This window comes from Coccinella septempunctata, chromosome X (genome assembly GCF_907165205.1).
Source record: "Coccinella septempunctata chromosome X, icCocSept1.1, whole genome shotgun sequence".
Classification (NCBI taxonomy): domain Eukaryota; kingdom Metazoa; phylum Arthropoda; class Insecta; order Coleoptera; family Coccinellidae; genus Coccinella; species Coccinella septempunctata.
The window spans coordinates 7,735,059-7,758,245 of NC_058198.1; the positions used below are offsets into that span (position 1 = coordinate 7,735,059).

At 35.0% G+C, this 23,187-nt stretch overlaps 4 protein-coding genes across 6 annotated transcripts; 2 read left to right on the forward strand and 2 right to left on the reverse strand.

Annotated features, from left to right (window-relative positions):
• Positions 1 to 254: 254 nt before the first annotated feature.
• LOC123321714 (alpha-soluble NSF attachment protein) lies at positions 255 to 3,041 on the reverse strand. The gene is made up of 3 exons (XM_044909447.1): positions 2,874 to 3,041; positions 2,612 to 2,808; positions 255 to 2,189 (listed from the first exon to the last, which is right to left on the reverse strand). The coding sequence occupies exons 1-3, from the start codon at positions 2,963 to 2,965 to the stop codon at positions 1,600 to 1,602; spliced, it is 879 nt and encodes a 292-aa protein (XP_044765382.1). The 5' UTR covers positions 2,966 to 3,041; the 3' UTR covers positions 255 to 1,599.
• Positions 3,042 to 3,454: 413 nt separating this feature from the next.
• On the forward strand, positions 3,455 to 17,194 carry LOC123321318 (putative transcription factor capicua). 3 transcript variants are annotated; one of them, XM_044908781.1, is made up of 14 exons: positions 3,455 to 3,602; positions 3,878 to 4,350; positions 8,687 to 9,602; positions 9,897 to 10,101; positions 10,155 to 10,321; positions 10,380 to 10,486; positions 10,602 to 10,848; positions 10,894 to 11,423; positions 11,756 to 11,976; positions 12,034 to 13,133; positions 13,194 to 13,391; positions 13,447 to 13,636; positions 13,695 to 13,969; positions 14,080 to 17,194. In XM_044908781.1, exons 2-14 carry the CDS (start codon positions 4,042 to 4,044, stop codon positions 14,418 to 14,420), a joined length of 4,806 nt encoding a protein of 1,601 aa, XP_044764716.1. In that variant the 5' UTR covers positions 3,455 to 3,602; positions 3,878 to 4,041; the 3' UTR covers positions 14,421 to 17,194. The 3 variants fall into 3 exon arrangements, with proteins under 3 accessions (XP_044764716.1, XP_044764717.1, XP_044764718.1); XM_044908782.1 differs by having other exon boundaries at positions 10,909 to 11,423; XM_044908783.1 differs by having other exon boundaries at positions 8,687 to 9,308.
• A 410-nt stretch (positions 17,195 to 17,604) lies between these two features.
• Positions 17,605 to 20,185, reverse strand: LOC123321891 (sterol carrier protein 2). Its single transcript, XM_044909676.1, has 8 exons — positions 19,899 to 20,185; positions 19,679 to 19,805; positions 19,418 to 19,608; positions 19,037 to 19,227; positions 18,743 to 18,980; positions 18,327 to 18,679; positions 17,991 to 18,271; positions 17,605 to 17,909 (listed from the first exon to the last, which is right to left on the reverse strand). The coding sequence occupies exons 1-8, from the start codon at positions 19,935 to 19,937 to the stop codon at positions 17,719 to 17,721; spliced, it is 1,611 nt and encodes a 536-aa protein (XP_044765611.1). The 5' UTR covers positions 19,938 to 20,185; the 3' UTR covers positions 17,605 to 17,718.
• A 397-nt stretch (positions 20,186 to 20,582) lies between these two features.
• Positions 20,583 to 22,960, forward strand: LOC123321427 (eukaryotic translation initiation factor 2D). Its single transcript, XM_044909015.1, has 6 exons — positions 20,583 to 20,704; positions 20,761 to 21,697; positions 21,753 to 21,976; positions 22,190 to 22,276; positions 22,414 to 22,781; positions 22,845 to 22,960. Exons 1-6 carry the CDS (start codon positions 20,586 to 20,588, stop codon positions 22,907 to 22,909), a joined length of 1,800 nt encoding a protein of 599 aa, XP_044764950.1. The 5' UTR covers positions 20,583 to 20,585; the 3' UTR covers positions 22,910 to 22,960.
• Positions 22,961 to 23,187: the final 227 nt, after the last annotated feature.

A 23,187-nucleotide genomic window follows, 5' to 3' on the forward strand; every position in this document is an offset into this window, starting at 1 on the left:
TTTCAAACTTATTTTAAATTTAATTAGATCATTTTTTTCAAGTGAGGCGCTAAATATACATCACAAAATGCAATATTTGAAAACCTCTGGAGTTATTCATCTAATTCCGGATCTGTGTTATGGCAGTTAATTAAAATTTTCTAGCTGTATACTTACCAGTGTTTTGATTCTTTATATCTCTCCATTCTGAGAATAATATATGTGATAATGAATAATTTTGAAAATACGCATTTCAGAATTCAGAAACACTTAGAATTCTAAAATCGAGCTTTATTGATTAACATTTATTACTTACAGCACCAAAATCATTATGTCATTGTTCAGATATGATTCATCCAATGAATAACAAAAATTATTTCATTGAAAGCATGACTGCATGCGAAATGGAAAAATAACACGAAAGCATGCCAGTTTCAATCAATAGATTTTCCTGATGTTTCCTTTCAAATTTCAGATCCAACTAAAAAAACCCATTTGTGACATTTTTCCATTTCCTCAAATGCTTATGATTATGGACAGGTGGCTAATTATCTAATCCTTCACCTTTAGACTACACTATTCGAAAATGAAATCAACGATTTCGAGTCATTCTGATACATACAGACTGGACTGTTATTGTTCATAAGATAATTCAAAATTTATTCTGTTGGTAAGACTTGAAACTTTCCAGTAATAGTGAATTTATTCATCGGACACGTTCATTTTATGTTAGCCCCAATAATCAATATCTAGCTAATAGAGGAATATGTACAACTAAGAAAATATATAACTTCAAAATAAAAGTCAGTTGGGAGGTCAAAACAAGGAAAAATTTGCGACTTTCTTCCCACTGAAAATACTTTATAACTAAGAGATGAATACAGAAAAAACATCAAAGGCCTTAAGAAATGATTGCCTTGTAGTTGTATTCACATGAACTTCTTCATGTATGTTGAATATTCAGGTTTTGTAGAATGAGGTATACTCAAATGATTCATTAGAGCTTGGTGTTCTTGTAATGAATAAAGCATATTTTTTCATGTTTAGCATGAAGTAAATGAGCTCCATTTAAATAACTTGATATTCTCACTATGTGATCAACTTTCAAACATCTAATAACATTTCCTTAATTCCAAAACCAATGACTCACTTAAAAGTTACTTTTCTTTCAACAATATCTTTATTTCTTGAAATGAATCAAATTCAAATCAAACCAGCCTAGTTTGTATTTATTCCTGTATTTACTTATGAGCCTTCAAACATGACAATGATTTTCAGAAAACTATGTTCAGATAGTTTGAACACAATCAAGTATCAATGATAATAATTATTATTTTGGTACAAATTTGGAGTTGAATAAACATTAACTATTAGTACCGAATGAAATACTTGGAATGTTAATATTATTTATAAATATTAAATATGTATATTAAAAGTTATTAGTTGTATACCTTCTATTACAAACAAGCTAATATCATAATATGCCAATCAAAAGTAAATCTTAACTTTGATTCTGCTAAAAAAGTCTAAATCAGCTAAGAAAAGGAACTTTCAAGAGGCAACAATAAAATTCAAATAAACATAACAATCAAATGAGTCAACATTTTAAGCTGAAATTTCTTAACGCAAATCTGGACTCTCATTCAGCTGCTTTTTGATACGCAACAGTATTGTAGTATACCACTGATCTAAACGGGAAACAGAATCGTAATCTTTCACAGCATCGGTGAATCCATCTAGATTCTGTTCCTCCATATGCTCAATCAGAACTTTTATTAATTTATATTCCCTTGAATCTTGGAATGCTGGATACATCTGAATGTATCTCTCAAGAGCATGTTGAGCATTCAATAAGTCCACACAAAGATGACATAAGGCTGCACGGAAGAGATATTCTTTGGCGCTATATTTCAAGAGAGAACTTTCCAGGGCAGAAGTTGCAACCTCCTCGTAAATCTGTATTGCTTTCTCATAGTTCTCAAGTTGGGCAGCATATTGAGCTACTTTTAAAAGACACTTGTTAGCTGAAGAATTACTTTCTTCTCCACGGAAATAGTCCGCTGCTTGTTCATAATGCTGCACGGCTCTTTCCAAGTCCACGGCATCAGTGTCATACATTTCTGCAATTGTTTGATGATGTTTTGCTGCCATAGTAAATCTACCCATGTCTGTGTAAATTTCTATTGCTTTCATTAGACAGCTAACAGCCTCTATAAAAGAGAGATAATGATCTACTATGAATAAGAGTTATGTTGGTTTTAATTCATTTTGTGTTCCATCAAATGTAATTTGTACAATAAGAAAGGGGATGTTCACATTTTGATGGAAAATTATCAACAACTTCAATGGTGAATAACCAGTGTCAACAATAATTAAATATGATGGGTTATCTCATTCTGATATAATCAATAAGATTAAAAAGTGATTGTCATTAGTCATAATTATAAGAAGTGATTTCCAGCAAAACAAAGATTTATGCATGAACTACATTTTTTCTACTATGAACAAAGGAGGAGAACCTGAGGACTGCTTGTTATCAACATATTTAATATCAGCTAGGTTGCTCTGAATCAGCTGACATTTGTCATTGTAGAAAAAGTGTTAATTGCACTTCCTTCACTACTGAACTTACCGTTGATATCAGACTTCTTGTAGCAGTTGGCAGCGTCTACATAATTGGTGGCTGCATCGTGACGAGCTCCTGCTCTCAAGTGTAAATTTGCAGTCTCGCAGAAAGCACTACCAGCTTGTGGCCAATTTTTAGCCATCTTGAATAGGTTACCAGCCCTTTGATAACATTCTATTGCATCTTCGACTCTACTGTTGCCTCTGTTGCAGAAAAAAGAAATTTAAAAGTCTCAACTTTCATTTCACAAGAGGAAAATGTAACATACCCAAAGAAGGAGCCGAAAAATCCTTTCGTGGTATTCAATTTTTTCTCAGCTTCCGCAATTAGTTGTTGAGCTTTCTGTTCATTGCTTGCCATTGTTATTATTCAATTATATTTACATAAAACACCTAAACACTTCCCTGTCCAATCGACACAAATATTGACGTTATGATTTAATGACAATCTCACAGGTAGAGCTGCAATCGTATTCATAGAGTTGTAGATCATTTTCTTCAGAAATAATCCACAGGATTACCAATAAATGGATCAATCTGAATATCAGACATTTGATTCCTTTGATTCCTAAATAGTGACTCAATCTAATCGTTACTTTAAATTTTTAAAATTAGCGTAGAACATTGCCTTTTTTGAATTCCACATTTTTCATCAGTCGGTTTATCCCCTTGAAAAAGTTTTCGCTCTGATATTCTGACGAAAAATAGACGAGGATTATGTACTTGTCATGTCTTTTCTCGCCTCATCGATTCATTTTTTCCCTCAATGCATTCAATGCATTAGCATTAGCATATTCCAAATTTCGAATTCATTCATCTAATAAAATTACTCATTTCGGATCTATAGTGAACGATTATAGCCGAAGTAACCCGAGTAGTATAGAGATTTTTCATTCTTCATACTGGCTACACTGAGTGGAGGGAGGTTATTTTATGTGACTGCGTTCTGTGGGTGTTCAGTGAGCAAATGTTGTGATTTATATTTAATAAAAAATTAGGTAATAATCTTTAAAAATCGTTAATTTAAATTATTGCAATTCTGCTAATTACCACTGACAAACATATTTATGCACTAATACAAAAGAGCATGTATGAATTCATTTGACAAAAATGTTTATTTACTATGTGAAGAGGTACTATAATAACATTCCATTCATAAAATAACTTTTGTTTATTGGACATGATAGCAATTGTAAAGTAGTGTTTACTGCTTACAAAGTCTTTGCTGGGCTACTCTATGCTATTGTTTTATTGCATAGTGTTTTCTTTTCAGAATGACTTTGTGAAAGATGAGCCAGAAAAATCTAGTGTATATAGAAATATACACTTATAGGTGATAAATATACAAATCAAAGTGAGATGTCATACATAGACAACAAGAACAATGCCTCTTCGGATTCACCAAAATTTCTCATTAGTTGAAGTTAATGTTTGAATATGTCAAACATGGATATGTGTGTACGAAAGCTTCCTAAAAAGAGAAAATTTGATCCATCTGAATTGGAAGAAAACAATGTTCAGAATTTGGGAACCCCATGTATTCCTGTATCTGTTGTTCAAAGTGTTATTACTACACCACAAGCAATTGCAGTGGACTATTCTTGTCCACCTCGATTAAATGAAGAAAGTTCATTCAATAACAAACACAACATCATTGATTTAACTGAGTGGTGTGACCATCGAGTTCTTGCTAAACAAGGGGATTGGTATTATCCTGGGGTCATCCGTGATGCAAATGGAACAAATGTGAGTATTACTTTGATATTTTCAATTGTAATGAGCAATGTTCTGGCTAGTCGTCTACCCGTAACTGGCTTGAAACCATAAAACGATATATCGTTTATGTGAACGAAGTGATTAAAAATAAATGTTTGTGAACTATTTCTGGTGAAATGTCATTGCTACAAATTGGTTCATTGAAAATTGCAGCTTCCCATTTCGAATTGTTAATATAAGTAATATGAAAGATAAATTAAAGGTCACACATTATTCGTATGTAGGGTGTAAAATCAATGAATGGAAAAATTAATTGAATCAAATAATTTGATACAGAAATTATGTGTACATAATATAAGCCAGTGGATCAATATGACCAGTTCAGAGAATTCATCATTTGTTTATGCTATTGACTTAATTGAGCATTTGATAATTAAATATGGTAACATTATACTTCATTGACACTTACTCGTTTTGAACATCATTTTTCATGGAATTCAATTATTTCATGTTGCATTACTCAGTGCTGCTTTGTTCCTTTTGTGATATTTAGGAGTTTGCATGAAGCTTCCTTACGAATATTCCTTGAATCAAATTCTTGTTTTATTTTTCATTGGTGCAACTGATTGTGATACTCGAAATGTAATGATTACATTAATGACATAATGGAAAAAATAAACGCTCAGAAGTTATACAAATGAACAAAGTGTTTCTCTTATTTCCATTGCAAAGAAAAAACAATTCTCAGAACATCGATCATGCATTGTATTATTCAGTGCTGAAATTTTCATTTCCTAAAACTGCCAATGTCCATATTGTATTTGATTCATGGACATGTTGTAATTTCTGTCATTTGGATCGGTATGGGAGAAAAAATTAGTTGGAAATCTATTTTTGAAGAGTATGATACAGCCTCGGTCCCTCTAATTAAAGATTCAAATCAAATATCAAGCCATGAAGTGAAAAAATCAAGGGGTTTTTCTCAATTGGTTCGATAATTTCTATAACGAACCTTTGGAATGAAGCATGAAAAAACATGTGAACACCGAAAAATGAAAGCGCTCCAGGCTTTTTCTCAGAAAAAAAAATTGTTTGAAGTGGATGCTATTTGAGTATTGTACTGCTAGTTTTCCGATTTGGAAGCCTGAAAATGGATGAAAAAACAGTCGAACAGTGAATATTGAAACATGTATTGCCACAATACTTGATTTAATAATGCGTATATTCAGCTCAATTAGTTATAGGGTTTGAATTTGGTATCACGGTTTCAATTTTCTTACATGCATACATTTCTGAACAATTTATTTTATTTTTGGCTTAATCCTTGGGAACAAATAAAACTATATGTGAATTTGGAACCTTTTTTTTCTTTATATTCCAGTAGGTACGAGTCTAAGAGATGTAGTGTTTTACGATCTGCTATACCTGAAGTGTATTATTTATAGTGCCCTATGATAGAATGAAAGCTAGTTGTAGTAAAATCCTTTCGAATTTTCTACGTAGTACACTAATGATAGTAATTAATAATCAGTTATATTATTTGCTGGCATAGTTATCACTCAGAAAATGATTTTGGTTAATCAATAGTCGGTAGGAAATTGGAATTTGTAATCATATTGTATTGCATGATTGATAACGATTGATTCACCAATATTCTAAGGCTCGTGGAACGGCTCTGTTTTCGATTAAATTACCGCTCCGTTCATTTTGAGGAACTTGTAATCTTTTGGCGATAATATTATATTTTCAGGCGGTCCCTGTGTGTAGAACCGAAGTGAGTCAGTAAAGATTTTTTATCATTATAGTTATCATTCAGCTTAGCTTATAATGTTGCTACCAATAATGGTGAATCAGGTAATATACGGGCGACCTCAAATCATAATATATGACTCATGATTGATACACTCGAAATTAATAGTAAACAGTGTGAAAGAATCGTGGAGCTGAAGTTGTCTTTCCTTGATTTCAATAAAGTTTGGTGATCGAAAGAAAAAATCGCAAATCTACCTTGAATGCAATTTTTCATCCTTCTAGTCCGGACGTTACATCCCCAGAATATACTCGGTGACATAAAAATGAAGTGTTATGTCCAGAAGGAAAAAATTTTGCAATTCGACTTTTTAGTAATGTAATTTAATTTAATTGATGTCCTCTCCGATCCCGTCAGCCTGTTGTTAGTCAGTTCTTACAACCGGTTTCCCCCCACAAAAAAATTGGAGAAAAAATAATGAAAGGTGAAACGTTCCAGCAGTTCTAATGTTATTGAGTATATTTTCGTGTACAGATTCCATAAACTTGGTTCTATCGCGAGAACGAAACAAAATTCCGGTCTTTCGAATTTCGTAAGATGTATCTGCAATATGCAATACTATTTTTAATCTGACATTGAATTTTATGTCCGGTAAAATGAATGTGTAGTGCGATATAGTATTACGAAAAAAATCACGTTTTGCCTCTTGCCGTGCTCCTTGCATTTATATTTCTTTGGCGGAGTTTCGTGTTACAACTTTTCATTATGAATAGAACTCGAATTTCAGGAATTCAAAGCTAGACGGTGTATGATTCATTCATTTCTTATCGGCTTAAAGCGCTTCGCCCACGTTCCTTACAGGTGCATCTTTATAAATCAGACGTGCGGTGATAGCTTTAGACAAGTTTGCATTTCATCTACACACTTGCTTGAAAATATACTAAGTGGCATTGAACTAAGGAATCCTAGTAATAATTGAAATTTTATCATTATTTATTATAACAGAAGTCGGTATAACTAAAAATCAATCATTTAACACTGAAAATAATTGAAAAATATGCCAACATGAAAATATACGTGATTTGAAAAAAAAATTTACAAAATAGTGAATACCGAAGATCTGAATTTTGCACATTCCTTTTTATTCACTCTGTATATTGATGTGATATTGAGTATACCTCAAGGATGTAAGGTTAAGCATCTGGAAACACATACACGCTTGTACTAAAGCAAGGACAACAAAATATATACGTGTGCTGAAGTTGAATGAACTAAAGTATTGGAATTTCTTTTGAAATTCACCGGTAATGAGGAAATTATTATGATTTCTAACTCGATATGAATATTTGTGGGAATTTTCATCTTATGCAATGGATATTGATACAATAATCCAAACAATTCTAAGTGCCAGAACTCCATCAATAATTATGGTTCATTATTTTCAATGATCATATAATAATTCGTGTTGGAAAAGATTGGAACTTATGTTCGAAGCCCGCAGTTGAAAATTTCTAGTTTGAATCTCGAAATTTTCTGCACAGGGTGAATCAGAAATCCCGGCCAATATTGCATCAAAAAGACTGGTAAAAAAAATTCATAAAAGGGTCAAAATGGCATAAACAAATAACTTGTATTGATATCCTCAAATACTACCCAATATTTGAATGTATCATGTGTCTATTCCGGAAGTAATGTGAAAGACTGATTATTATTAAGCCCTTTGGGAGGGTTGAAGCGCCCTTAATAAAGCAGTTTCGATTATAAGTTCATTAGACGAAAAACAACCCCTAGAAATACTGCTAGACATTGCCGATTCACCTTGTATAGATCCATAGGGTATGCCTTGGTTCGATAAAAGCAAATATTTGATTCAGTCGTGGATGAATTGAAAACGTAGAGAAGGTGATCGATTTTTCCAACGCAATCTCAAAATATTCTATACGGTTTCATTCAATTAGATGCATCATTTGAATTGAAAGTACTTTTCCACAGATTGCAGCATTTTCATTTGAATCTGTATACACATTGGAAGAAAATGAAGAAGTTATGCTGATTTTAAGCCATTGAAACTAGTTTTGAATTATGTTTAGTAACAGCACTTGTCAAAAATTGAAGTGAAAATTTGGGAGAAAATTTACTTTGTGACCGTAGTCTCCTACTGTCCTTCGTTTTTGAGTTACTAGCAAAAAATGAGATTTTGACTAATTCGAAAAGTTCTCATAACTTTTTTGTCTTTGAAGTTACAGATCTGAAACTTGAACCTTCTGCAGGCACATTTTTACGTTCAATAGAAGGAATCTTTCTTGAGCCTGCAGACTACACCTTGTAGAATCTGTTAATTTCTCTGCTATGTTGTAGTTCCAAAGCAGTCTTGCTTATTGTTAACATTTTAGGCGGGTAAACCGTTTGTAGACACTTAAGACATCAGTACATACACAAAATCGTTTTTTATTTCCTTCTATATATTATTACATGTACGCAAATTATCCATTTCAATTTTTGGGTAGTGTATTTCACTACAGATTGGGGAAAATTGGAATCTGTGCAAATACGTAGTTTATGAGAATATTCGGATTGAACATTCCACTTGAATATCACCATGCAATTTCTTTCCAGATAACAGTGGCTCTCGATGGAAAAGATGAACGAATACTGCACTACAGTAACGTACTCGACAAAGAATGTTACGATATAATAGGAGATGCTAGTCCCTCTTTCAATCAGATCACTCTTGGCGCGAGGGTGTGCGTCAGGCACGACCAGTCTATGTTTGTAGAAGGGGTGGTTTGTAAAATAGAACCCCAACCTCCCAAATTTCTAGTCGCGAAATTGGGCGAACAACAGTGCTATATTACAGTGAAGAGATCAGAATTGAGACTGCTCCGTCCACCTTGGTACGATGAACTGGAGAATCTGGATGAACCAACAGGTATGCTCTCGCCGCCTCAACACCAGCCTGAATATTACCCTCGAAACGTTTCACCGCCCCAATTGCACACGCCAGTGTCGGTGAGCACGCCAGTGTCTAGTTCGAGAAATTATGAGGACTTCAACGAGAGCGAAGACGAGCTCAGGCGAGAAGATATTATATTTCCAACGGAAGGCAATGATAAGTTATCCGGAAGTAGTAAAAGAAGCAGTGTACATAGTCGAGGTAGCTCCTCAAGTAGCATAACGCCAAGATCCCAACCGACAACACCTAGAAGCCAAGCTGCCACACCGCATAAGTACAAAAAAGGTGACATTGTTTCAAATCCGAACGGTATAAGGAAAAAATTTAATGGAAAGCAATGGAGACGGTTATGTTCGAAAGATGGTACATGTAATAAAGAATCACAACGAAGAGGTTATTGCTCTAGACACCTCAGTCTTAAAGGTAGTAGTCTTCGAAGTAATTCATCATATCCCAGATCTAATAGCAAAGGAGATGGTGAAGATACTTCCAGAGATTCTGAAACATCACCTAACTGTAGTGAAAGACGTATCACTGGTCGTTTTGATCAAGATGAAACAGACGTAGCTAATATGTTAGGTATGTTAATGAATAAAGAAATATTGATTGCTTTCAATTATGTCGCAATTAATTCATTTTTAAAAGCAATGATTTTACTTGAAAATTTGTACTTAACCAGTTTCCTTGTTTTCTCAATTTTCAAAATTTTCCACTCCCTCTGTATGCCGTTCATTTTTGTTTCTGGTAATTTGAATTTGTCCATTGTCGAAATGAATCGCAAACAGGGGAGTCCATTAGAGTCTTTATAATTTGGTGCAAATTCATCTTGTATATCATTCTGAAGAAAGGGAATTGAATATTGTCTTTTTGCAGTTTCGTTGGGCAGTTCAAGGTCAGCCACTCCAGTTTTCTCACCCAACGGCCAAGGTACTTCACCACATCATATGCAGTCGCCCATAACAGTAGGTTCTAGACAAAATGTTTTCATGCCAATTAGTAGTCATTCCCACACTCTTCAGAAGAGGACATCACCTGTTCCTCCCGGTTATAACACCCCCTATCATCAACCTGTGATCCGGTAAGTCACATTTATTCATGTCCTAAACCATTGTTACCTGTTCGTTGTTACAGACCCGAGTTAGTAAGACCTGTCCAAGGGACAACCAGCGTTATAAGGCTATCTCCCAATCCGAGACAATGGAATCCGGTGTCTTCAGAACAACACAATGTAATCCTTCAGCACGCTTTGAACAACACCAACTCGCAATCCATTGAGATTGAATCACATCAGCAGCAAGGTATGTGTTAGTACTGTGTGTATGTTCAAATTTCATCGTTTAAGTACTTCGATTTTAGTGCCAAACGCTGTTTACCGTGTCACGCCTCAGGCCATCGACAGGAACATATTGATAATTAAAAATGAAGACAGCGAGGCAAAGGAAATTACATCTTTTCAAAGACAGGTAAGATTTTTGATCTAGTTAGGGTTAAAACAGCATGTGTTCTTATTGAAGGGTTCCTTTCTTCTTAGAAGGACTGTAAATAACTTAATTAAGTGAAAACACAATGTTTTTTCAGGTAATCCAGAGCGATCATCTCCAAGCGACTTCTACGATAAGAGTAGCAACTAATGCCATCAGTACCATAAGCAGTGGCCACACAAATGCTGCGGGTCTACTCCAGACCAACACTCTTGGAACAAATCTACTTCCAACTCAGCTGGTTCCTGTGTTACCGGCTGCAACCCAATCGGTTGTGAAGAGGGTGTCCACTGCCACCGTTCAACATACACCTTCGCCTCCTATAATAATGAAGCAGGAACAAGGTGAGTTGTTACATCGAAACACCATCCTAATGCCCGAAAATTAAGTGCCCACGTTTTTAGTTTCACCAAACCTCAATAACCATAAGGAGCATATAGTTCAACACGTGTCCACGCCGTCTCAGCACTTGTCGCTGCAAGTTCAACAGCAAGTCAGGATACCTATACAACAGCAAATTTCGCCATCGACCCCTTGCATCAATCAGAACAGACTGCTGATGGCCCAGCCGAAAGTTTCTACCCCTGGGAACAACAACAATCAGATCCCTCAATCCGCTTTCGTCATACCGTGGCATACTTTGGTACCGATTCTGACGACCACGACCGGGCCTATATCTCCGCCTTCTTCTGAGTTATCGCCGCCCCTGTCGGCGCCCCCCGTTCCCCTAACCAGGACCGGGGTGGATATAAACGACGAGGAACACGAAATCGATTCCCTGCCTGTCACTATCGAGGAGGACGATGATGTTTTTGAACCTGAAACTACGGATTCCATCGATTCTTCAGCTGGTAATAAGAGGCGGAGTCAAAGTCTGAGCGCTCTGCCCAACAACAACAAGGATGGGAGTTTGACAAAGGTGAAATTATTATTTACTGAAGTTGGCGAAGATCTGGTTCGAATTGATCCAGTAGTTTCTAAGAATCTCATATTTTGGCTAGTCGACCATTGAAATCACCACAGTACAGATAAGTTTCTATCAAAAATTCTACGTGCATTGTTTGTTTTCCATATATTACAGCTTTTCAACTCATGAAACCATAAACAGTATCTTTTCTTCACGTAGCCTCTCCAAAATAAAGATCTAAATAGACATTTTCACATTTATGTTCTTGCCAGATGAAACCATATTTTTCTGAATGATAAAAAGTTTTTTGTACTCCTTCACATAACATTTGATCTTTATTCCAGGCCAAAGATAGGATAAGGAGACCCATGAACGCATTCATGATTTTTTCCAAGAGACACAGGGCGATGGTGCATCAAAGGCATCCCAACCAAGACAACAGAACCGTATCCAAGATATTGGGCGAATGGTGGTATGCGTTACCCCCAGATCGAAAGAAAAAATATCATGAATTGGCCTCGGAAGTGAAGGAGGCTCACTTCAAGGCCCATCCAGAGTGGAAATGGTAAGTGGAAGGGTTAGTTGTACCCTATGTATCGTTACTATGTTACTTTCCTTTCAGGTGCAATAAAGATAGGAGGAAGTCGTCAACTGGTTCGGTTAGGGGTAAATTGAATTCTTCTAGTGATATGGGTGATATTGGAGAACCTCTGCATACGCCTCCACCTACGATGGAAGCACAACGTCAGCCTCTCCAGGAACAGGAGAACGCTGGGGATGCTTCGGATGATGACCAAATGGTGATATGCGAGGACACTGCTACCGAGATTGATCTCAAATGTAAAGAAAAAGTAACCGATTCTGATGCGGAATCTCATAGTGATAACGAGAACGCTGAAAATAAAATTTATTCTCAGCAACTGTACAGTCCAATTAGTAGTGGTTGTGTAGATATAACGTGCAGACCTAAACCAATAAAGGCTAGATTGTCTTCTTCGGACTGTCCGAAATACAGTCCGGTATCGACGCCCAACACCCTCAGTTTGCATTATCAGTCACCAGTTAATCCGAGTGGTGTCTCTGGATTTCAACCCACAGGGGGCGCCTTCCAGAAGATGCCGATATCTCCCAAAGGTGTTAAGTTGGAGAAGATGGAAGGTGCAACGGAAATTGATGCGTGGTCTGGTGGAAGTTACAAAACTGATATTTCCAATAGTATAGCAGTGTCTAAAGCTTTAGATTCTTCTAATAACTTGTGGAATAACATACCATCCAGTCAGTCCGGGACAAACATGAGCAAAATGAACAATAACCCAACACTCATACTCAAGCAACAAGGAAAACCTAATTCTATAATCCACGTAAGCGATAGTCAGAGCCAGCCTGTTGTGGCCATATTCAATTCTACGATCGGTGCAAGACAAACTGGTTTATGCTTGACAAACGATCCTGAACGGTCTCAACCTGTCGTTATGGTTTCTTCTTCAGCCTCCGATCATCCAGTGCAATATGTTATGATGCAAAACTCTTATGCTATATCGATGGGCGATTCTGGAGTTCGAGGACTGCTGCCGACTTTGCAGCTGTTGCCAAAAGCCACACCGACCCAGTCTGTCATAGTTAATCAGTCGCAAAACAAGATCATTAGTTCTTCTCAATCGGATTATTCTTCCAATCAGAATCATCAGATATGTACCACCACCACCTTAGCCAATAGTACAGGTAATAAGTTTTGATGTAAGATTATCCGTAATCGAAATTAATATTGATTTGATGATTTAGGTGTAATGGTTAGGATGGACCAGAAGGATTCTCATTCGGCTGATAATGAGTTCAAGTCTTCGCAGTGTGAGGTACCGCAATCTCCTCGTTTAAATAATTCTGAACCTTCAGCGGTGTCTGAAGGGAACAAGGAATTCAAACTTGCTCCAACTCCCGCGCAGCTAGGTAAAGCACCGTTGCAGAGACGTCAATCTTTAGGTGAAGATAGTTTAGGTCACAACGATTTGTTTTTTTCAATCAGATTCTTTTATAGCTGTCTTCAGTAACGTTAATCAGACGCAAAATTCTAAAGAGAACAATAATAACCCCGGAAACGAGCAGCAAATTCAACAACAAGAACAACAGTTAACGCCACAGCAACAACAAAACATGGAAGGGCCACTCACTTCTCCGTCCCAGAAGAAGAGCTTCTTCAAGAGGAACATCGAAGACGGAATGGATAGGTAGGAATTTTTGGTGGAGTAACCGTTTAAATTCAAACTGTAACGTTCGTTATTCCAGAGTGTTGGAACAGGTGAATTTCCAGAAGAAGTTCTCTTCGTTGCCTCAGTTCAAACCGGAGGAATGTCAGTCACCAAGTTCGATAACGGTGCAGAGCCCTAGCATATTCAACTACAAAAAGACGAGGAATCTGCTGAATACGAATCGTTTGTCTGTCGAGGAAGAATCCGAACCCGAAACGCCCCAATCTGTACCGAAATCTGCATCTTCTGCCAAGCCTATTGTGATTGGTAATCAATTTTTCGGGCCAGATTTCAACATCGAGAACGTTAGAGGTATTTATGCTTTTATGTACAGCTCGCCCTCTCTAGTCTTCTAAGATGGCTTCAATGTGTCTTGTGAATAAAAAAGGGGTGGGCTAAGAGTGTCTCATTATAATTTTCAGAATTGACTGACATGAGCGAGGGTAATTCTCCTAGAACACCCAGGACCCCTGGGACTTCTAGGGAATCGGACAGAGGACACCGTAAGATATTGGAACAGAGGCGTCAGTTAGTTTTGCAGCTATTCAAAGAGCACAACACTTTATTTCCTTCCACGCAAGCAACATCCACCTTTCAAGCACAGCACTTGGATATATTCCCTAACAAAATGAGTTTGCAACTGAAGATAAGGGAGGTACGTCAGAAGATGATGGCTCATAATAATCTTACACCACACAGTGCAAATAGTCAGAGTAGTCCATTAACTCCAGCCGAGCCCGTAAGAGTTACATCCAGCAGTTAGCTAGCAATGTGCAATAGTGTTTTGTCTTCCTTTTCATATGTTATTCTCAAACTGACTGAAAATGACAATTAGTAATCGTAAAGCTTTATCAACAGAGTTTATTTATACAAATAGCGTTAATAGATTTAAAGCGATAGATCATAGACACACAACTTTTGCAACATTTCGGTCACAAGGCCGCAATTCTTGAAAAAAAAATTGCATCTATTTAATTTCCCACTTCAAGACATTTTTCAAAGATCAAAGTACCAAATGGATTTTTTTTTCAAGAATTGTGCCCCTTAAATCGACCTCAACTTAAACTGTAGTTTCGAGTATTTGATAGTGAAATAATGCGAGTCCACCAGATTGAAATTGGGGAAGTCATAGGTATTCTAGCAGGGAAGCTTTAATTTATAAATTGATCACTTATCCATCTACTTACTGTTATAGTCGAATCGAATTTTAACTTAAACACCTTTTTTCAATATATTTTATTTTTATACTTCCTGTTACCATTGATATTTTAGATACATATCTTAATCTAGCCCACTCGTAAGTTTCAATCTTAGACAATTTTTACAAAATCGCTGGGATTCTCATCTCCTTCATATTCTAAGTGGAATGAATACTTAAAGTTCGGCATATTTACAGTTCGATTTGAAGGACACTCGATTATTCGATACGTAGGTAGGAAAATTCATTTATTTCAACTCGGTTGTGCATTAGGCCAATTTGAGATCTGCTTCATTCAGTGGAAAATCATGTACATACGTATTTCTTTAATACTTCTGAATTTTCTCTATTTTTAAAGATTAATTTGATGAATATAGTAATTGGTCTGGACCCTAAGTCCTAATATGTAAAATATGAGGAAGTATTTTTACTGTGATTTTGGATTTCTTATTAACGTGCGTTCGAAAATATTCTTAGTCAAGTAGGCTATGGAATTTCGAATATTTAGACGCAAAATATCAGCCTTCAAAATTTCAAAGCTCACTTAACGACGATTTTTTATTGAACACTCGTTATATTGACTTTTAGTTTAGTTTAGAGTTTGTTGTTGGACTATGATCTAAATGGTGATGACTAATATACCAAGTGGCAATATCATTTAATGAAAAATTTCGGGATAATGTAATATAACAACAAAATATTCGCAAACACGGTGCCAATAAAATTCAAGACTTAGTTTGTATTTGTAATTAGCAGATCTCTAATTTTAAATTCATAAAACTTGGTCAGTGCAGAGGGCAGTATAAAAGACAGAATTAAAATAAAAATTCCTCTTTCATTTTGTATAGTAAAGAACACATCGGGAAGCCTTTATGGAATAAAATGCACAAATGTTGATAATAGTCTGTTATTGTTCTGTTTCTATAGTGGTATATAATGACTGTAAAAAATTAATTGTTAATCTTAATGATCTAATTCATATGTAATTTTGATCATATTGTGCTTAAAACCGTCATATGGCATTGACTCTTAGAAAAATCTGGAAGTTGCTATCAAATCAAGATCAATGAAATGTTGATTTCAAAATTTTTTAGGATATCGTGTACAAAATTGAGTTAGGTTGAATTAAAGTGATTAGAATTCTCTTGTTGAACATTTCAATCGTAAATCTGATTTTATAGAACATTTCATTTATACATATATTAAATAATTTTCAGCTGAAGAGACTTTAAAATTTTTGGTGCTAATTGCATATTCTCCGACATTTTGAATCAATCAATTTCTTGCTGACATTCAAAAACGCGAAATTGATTGAAAAAATATTGGTGAGTAATGGAGAAATATGTTTTCCGCTTTTTTATCTAATCGATTTCTGTAGGGCAGGTTTTGTTTTTGGTTATGTTGATGTTTGAGCCACTCTGTTACAGATTTTGATCGGTCAATTCAAAAACACCTTTTGTAGTTTATGAAAAGTTGTATATTTATTGTTGTATTTTTTTAATATGTACTAAAACCATCTCTAAATTATATTTGGACATTTTTTTCCCCGTTTTTCGATGGCAATGTAGATATTTTGAAGATGAAATTTATTAAATATTTTTCAAATTTTAATGTGCAAATATCTGCTGATTTTTATGATAATATACATTATATTATTATACCCTTGATACAGTAATACCTTATTTTAATTATCGCTGTATTGATTTATTATGTGATGTACTTAATAATATTTTTATTTTTGTATATATGCTGAATTGAATTGATTTATATTTTTGGTTATGAATAGGAATTTTGTGAAAATTATATAAGCATGTATTGCTTATGAAATGTAGTGTTGAATATAGTGAAAAAACCTTCAGATTCTGAAAGAGAATCTGTTAGATATAGAATTTATTTGTTGATGAAGACACAAATCTTTCTCAGAAACATTAAGCAAATCAAGAAAAAAATTATTGCTCAATTTGTTTTTTTTTTGTCATAAGCAGAATTAATACCAATAGATGAGTTCAAGATTTGTGTTTCACACAAAAAAGAATTTGCTTCTTCCAAGTTTCTTAATTGTGTCAGACTATTATGTTGACCCACTAATAAAATGAATGCCTTGAATATCTGGTCAAACTTGTTACAAGGTGTTAGCATTTTATATAGAAGATTGATCTCGTTAGTGAAAACAAAGTGTATGAAACTATGCACATTTGGTGTTCCAAATTTGAGCACTTGATTATATTTCCTGTAAATAAATACACTTATAGGTACCATTTGTACTACCATATTCTATTTTATTTAAAGAAACAACTGTAAAGATCACATCTAAATCACAATAAATGTAACAGTGTTAACAGTTTCGCATCATTTTTACAAAGAGATTTTGGGAAGTTTTTCACTACAGCAATATTCACAGAAATCGAGATTGAAAGATGTGGCTGCATCGCTATTTCTTTTACGAGAAATGAAATTCTTCGAAAATCCCCGACGAGCCAAAAATTTCGTAAGAGACCCGAAATTTTGGTAAATTTCAAAGAACTCAAAAACGGCTGGACCGATTATAACCTGAAAGTTGTAGGGTGCCCGCAACTATTTTCCCGAAAAATTTGAATAATTCAAAAAGCGTTTTTCGAATTTTGACCAAAATTAACAGTCTTCTTAACACCGTAGATCTGCATGATCTAGCCCAGAGGCTAGATTCAGGGATTTCAGGCCTGAAAGCTTCAGAGGAGTTGGGGTTCTTCAACAAGTTATTCAGTAAAAAGAAAATCCATAAAATATATTTGTGACCCACAACATATAACATTCAATATTAAAACATAGTAAAAAATTAACAATAAGTAATTTGTATACCTAACCCAAACATGTAATTAAATATTTATAATTTTGCAGTAATATTAACAATTCTTTGTTTTACAATTCTCTGCAGTTCAGTCAGTTTCATGGCCAGACCTATATTCCCTTGAATCTTCACCTTGCCTTGAAAGAACGCTTTCTGTGGATTGATTTTACCAGAAAACAACTCTATTATATCATTATCTTTAATTATTATCGTAACATCAGGCTTGACTGTAAAAAAAGAGAAGACACATGAATCCAAGTAGAAATTTCACTCATTCAATTATCAAATTAAAACTGAATTTGTCAAACCTTTTGAATTAAATTCAATTGTTCCCTTTCCAGTCTTTGTGTTTATAATCCAAAATCCTTCTTCCCCATTTTCCTTTATAACCTTCAGTCCGTATACTCCTCTGAATTTATCTACCGTGTTGTCAGGGTCAATCAACATGATTTGTTCCAAGATTTTCATGTAAGGGGTTACAATGAAACCTTCACCATTTGAACTAGAGCTAGTTTTCCTCACATTAACATTATTGTTTGATGAAGGGAATCCTTTAGCATAGAGAGCAACCACCACAGCACCACCAAGACTGAAAAACTCAACTTAGAAGGCACTTCTATATTGGTTTAGAAACCAAATCTCACCCAATATTGTGTTGTAGAGCAAGCCTAGCCCCAGGTACTTGTCTAGCTCCAGCTTCCCCTCTAAGTTGCCAACAAAGTTCAGCACACTGTGCCAAACCGGTTGCACCAAGAGGGTGGCCTTTTGAGATGAGGCCACCACTTGGATTAATTACATATTTTCCGCCATAGGTGTTATCACCCCTGTCGATGAGTTCTCCAGCTTTACCAGGAGGGCAAAGACCAAGAGCTTCGTAAGTTATGAGCTCATTTGCTGAGAAGCAATCATGAAGTTCCACAACTTGTACATCTGTGGGTTTGACGCCAGTCTTGTGGAATAAACGTTCAGCTGCATTTTTTGTCATGTCATAGCCAACCTTCAAAGAAAAAATTTCAATTCATATTGGGCCTTCGCTGTTTCTCAAATAGATTTTTCTTACAAGTTTCATCAAACTTCTTTCAGCAAAAGTAGAGGGTGTATCAGTCGCCATTTCGATACCAAGAATCTCAACTGCTTGCTTCTCAAGTCCATGAGACCTGACAAATCTTTCAGAAGCTATAATAGCAGCAGCAGCACCGTCACTAGTTGGGCAGCACTGCAATTTGGTCAGAGGTCCAAATACTACAGGAGAATTCATGATTTTTTCCAGAGAATATTCCTCTCTGAATTGCGAATTGCTGTGAATGATATCAAATTGGAAAAGATATTCACAAAATAATTAATTAGAACTCACGGATTATTGACAGAATGCTTATGGTTTTTGTAAGCAATTTTAGCAAAATGTTCAGGCTTAGTGCCATACTTTTTCATATGTTCTAATCCAGCATTGCCAAACATTTGAGCTGTTATCGGTGCTTCATTGAGACCAACAAGGTCAGCCATCAGAGTAACATGTTTATCCATAGGATTTGTTCTATCAGTAAACTACAAAAAATAATATCCAATGAGAACATGTGAAAAACATGAATTAAGTCATAACACATTCTAATTTATTTCTTGTTTAAGCCTTATGCTGAAATATTTCTGCCCTTCAACCATCCCATTCTCTAAAAGAACCTTAATATCTAGGTTTGGATATTCAAGTTATAATAGGAAAGATTTCAAGGCTCCTTACTTTTGATGTCAGGCTTCCTCTTTCCATTTTCTCAAATCCTAAAGCTAACACACAATCCTTACCAGATTCAACAAATTGTTTAGCAATCAATAAGGCACTTGATCCTGTAGAACAATTATTATTTAGGTTGAAAATTGGTACTCCAGTCATACCAACTTCATATATCGCCCTTTGGCCACAAGTGGAGTCGCCTTAAAAAAAATAGGCAATGAAATTCTATTACATTTATTATTCAATATTCATTACCGAACGAACACTTACCATATACATATCCAACTGTAGCCAGTTCAATGTCTTTTATATTGAGTTTTGAGTCATAAAGGGCCTTTTCAATAGCTTCTTTAGCAAATTCTGGGTAATCATCTTGTCTCACTCCAGGTTTCTCAAACTATAATAAAAAAATTCTCAATTTGATGATCAAAAATGTCGGACACTAAAGCGTCATAATTTGATGGTGATGAAATAAGTGAAACAGACTCACCTTAGTCATTCCTACACCAACAACAAATACGCGAACCATTTTGAGGAAATACGGTTTGAACTAACAAAAAACTTTCACCAAGCTAGACGAATGCAAACTGCGGATATCTTATATGAATTGGGTCCCTAAACTTTGACTTGCCTAGTTTCGGAGTAAAAATTGATGCAGTATGGGAGAGATAATTTGCCACTTTTTAGACTCTCTAAATGGGTACAAATTCCAATGTTGAATGTTGTGAGAAATACAACAAATACGATGTTTTGAAGTGGAACATAGACCTGTCAGTGTCAGATGTTAACCTAAAAAAATAGAAACGTCAAACACTTTGACATGTCTTCTTGGGGTGTTGCCGTTTCCATAGAGAAAGGGAAAGAGTCTCTTGTCTCTGGCCGTTTCTACATAACTATCAGACCAAAGAGTAACAACTTGTTACTCTTTGATCAGAGCATCTGCTTTCATTCATTTTTCTAGTAGTGAGAGTGAAATTAAAATTATTTTTTATTCAGCGGATTAGACTAAAACTTTTCAAAAAATCCTTGAAAAAATGTGAGAACTTCTTGTTCGAAAATAATAATAATTTTTTAAAAATTCAAAAAGGGTGGACTTGAACCAGAGATATAGAGATATCTCTGGAGTGAACCAAAGAGCCTAGATGTAGTTCTATGCATAGATAACCTTCTCGGTTCTATGATTCTTATTTGGCAAAACAGGTTATGTTTTCAAAATATATCACTATTTTTCTTTAAAAAAATGTTTCGTAAACCAATAAAAATTAAAAGTAACACACCTGTAAAGGGATCTGAAAGGTAAGTGTCAATGTTCATCATAATATGAATTATAGTTTCTATTGATCTGGTTCCAGGAAGAATATCAAAGATAAAATCCACAAATATTATCCTACTCTGACCGAAGAGGATCTAAATAACCTATTGCCTAAGAAAGAAGGTTTGAATATCGTGAAAATTGTGACAGCTTCTAGTGAAATAATTCAAGTATACACAGTTCAAAAGCGTCCCATATGTTTCGAGTTATATGATAAACTTTTTCCAACTTTATATTTATTATGGCAGTTTCCTAATATTATACATAATTTCACAACACACAAAGAAGTCATGAATTTCATAAACTCAGGAGCGGATTTAATGTTACCTGGTGTATTAACTCCTCCGGCCCAGTCTGGCCTTCCTAAATATGGGTGTGCAATCCAGAAAGACGCTATTGTGGCAATCAACCTTTCAACTAACAAAGCATCTATTGCTGTTGGGTATGCAGCGATGAGCTCTGCTGATATGGAAGCTTCTGGAAGGAGAGGAAAATGTGTTACCATAATACATCTTTATGGAGACAAATTGTTCACTCTAGAAGGACAGAATGGTTCAGTCCCTAACATGGGTCCACCTGAATGGCTAAATTTCAGTAATGACCAAGATTTCCCACCATTGGGAGCTACTCCTAAAAGGAAAGTAGATATGTGCTCATCAGAATCTTGTAGTATGCTTCAACCTGATGTTGAGGACATTGTTCTTAACGAGAACCAAAATGATAGTGTGGTTGTTAATGAAGAAAATAATCTAGATGTTGATGATATGAAAAAGGAAATGTCTGTTGAGGAAGTTGATGAGCTGTTATATAAGACGTTCTTTACTGCCATTAAATATTCTAAAACATTGACACTGCCAATATTGACCTCAAATTTCTACAAACTACAAATGCTGGCTAACTGCCCTCCTGGAATAACCCTGGATATTAAGAAATCTTCATTTAAAAAATTGAAACCATTCTTGGATAAAATGTGCAAGGTAATAAGATAATAAGGTAATTCTTCTAGAATAATTAACTGGGATTTATTTCTAGGATAACATCATAACAGTTAAAGAAATGAAAAAAGGTGTTGAATCCATTGTCGAAATCAATAAAACTCATCCGAAATATGAAGAATTCTATGTAAAACCAGATGAGAGACCTAAGAAAAATCAAGATGACTCCTCTTCTAAAAGTGATACTACAAATATAACAGAATCTTATATTGTTACCAACAATGTGCTTCCAATTCTCAATTCCAAGGAACCTAAGTGGCAGTAAGAATTTTGTCTCCTCCGAAATATGATTTATAATTAAAAAGATGAGTTTTTCGTCTGATAAATTTCAAATGATGAGGAATTCTCGGCATATAGACAATTATGGAATTCTGAAAAAAGTACTTTTCCAGGCAGGAATCCCATAATTGTCTGTACACCTGGAATTATTTATCATTTAGGGTGTATAATTCCAAAATTTTATTGTTATTTCAGAAAGGGAGATACGATAACTGGCAATGATGTGAAAAAACATGTTAGGGAATATATTTTGCTCAATAATTGTCAACATGAAAATTCAAGGTAGGTGGTTTCCTGTCCATCAACCAGAAATTAGATTACTGCTGTCCACAATATTCATCAATTTTGAACAAACATTTCAAAGCACTTCACCAAGTGTTTATTTTAGAGTGGGACAACATAACATATTAATATTCCAGATTGGTTCAACCTGATGCAACGTTATCCTCAATTTGCAAAAACACGAACCCAATAGCTTGGGAGGAAGTGAATGAAAAAGTTTGTGGGGCTATGAAAAACTGTTTCAAAGTACAAACCGGTCAGGAAGAGATTTTCAACAAAGGAAAAGTTAGTCCTATAACAATGAGTGTAGCAAACCGATCAGGAAATAAGAAAGTTACTCTTGTGGATAATTTGGAACTTTTTGGGGTGAAAGTTGCAGAGTTTGCCAAAGAATGTCAGCATGGGGTGGCTGCAAGTACAAGCATTAGTACTCCACCAGGGAAAAAAACAGAACAATTGCTAGTTCAGGGGAACCAAGTCCTCTTTATCTATAATTTATTAGTTGGTAAGAACATTTCCTCGTTGATTTGATTTTTGTCCATTACCTGAGTATCTATGAATTTTTCAGACAAATATCAAATCCCAAAGAGATATATAAGAGGATTAGAAAATGCTCCAAAAAAGAAGAGATAATACATAATTGATACTGTAATATTTCTGAATAAAGATTCTTGTGACTCAATACTTGAATTGAATAAGTTTATTTCCATCAAGAAAAATCCCATAATGTCTGCTCCAATTTCCTTTCATTCAGTTTTTCTGAGAAAAATTATACTTTTCCAACAATATTCAAGGAAATTTATACCTTTTTGCAAAAGCCTCAATAACACTTATCTATACTTATTTTTTCACGTGGATAACATTAAGAATTTGCTATCCCATGCATATCTCATTAAGTTTCATGAATTTTA

Coding starts and splice junctions, on each gene's coding strand:
- LOC123321714 (XM_044909447.1), bottom strand. CDS start 2,965: ATGGCAAGCAATGAACAGAAAGCTCAACAACTAATTGCGGAAGCTGAG. Junction 2,809..2,873: donor TTTTTCGGCTCCTTCTTTGG/GTATGTTACATT, acceptor TTTCTGCAACAG/AGGCAACAGTAGAGTCGAAG. Junction 2,190..2,611: donor CAAGAAGTCTGATATCAACG/GTAAGTTCAGTA, acceptor TCTCTTTTATAG/AGGCTGTTAGCTGTCTAATG.
- LOC123321318 (XM_044908781.1), top strand. CDS start 4,042: ATGTCAAACATGGATATGTGTGTACGAAAGCTTCCTAAAAAGAGAAAA. Junction 9,603..9,896: donor AGACGTAGCTAATATGTTAG/GTATGTTAATGA, acceptor GTCTTTTTGCAG/TTTCGTTGGGCAGTTCAAGG. Junction 11,977..12,033: donor GCCCATCCAGAGTGGAAATG/GTAAGTGGAAGG, acceptor CTTTCCTTTCAG/GTGCAATAAAGATAGGAGGA.
- LOC123321891 (XM_044909676.1), bottom strand. CDS start 19,937: ATGGTTCGCGTATTTGTTGTTGGTGTAGGAATGACTAAG. Junction 18,272..18,326: donor GCTCTACAACACAATATTGG/GTGAGATTTGGT, acceptor TGAGTTTTTCAG/TCTTGGTGGTGCTGTGGTGG. Junction 17,910..17,990: donor AATTGAATTTAATTCAAAAG/GTTTGACAAATT, acceptor CTTTTTTTACAG/TCAAGCCTGATGTTACGATA.
- LOC123321427 (XM_044909015.1), top strand. CDS start 20,586: ATGATTCTTATTTGGCAAAACAGGTTATGTTTTCAAAATATATCACTA. Junction 21,698..21,752: donor TCTTGGATAAAATGTGCAAG/GTAATAAGATAA, acceptor ATTTATTTCTAG/GATAACATCATAACAGTTAA. Junction 22,782..22,844: donor TATCTATAATTTATTAGTTG/GTAAGAACATTT, acceptor TGAATTTTTCAG/ACAAATATCAAATCCCAAAG.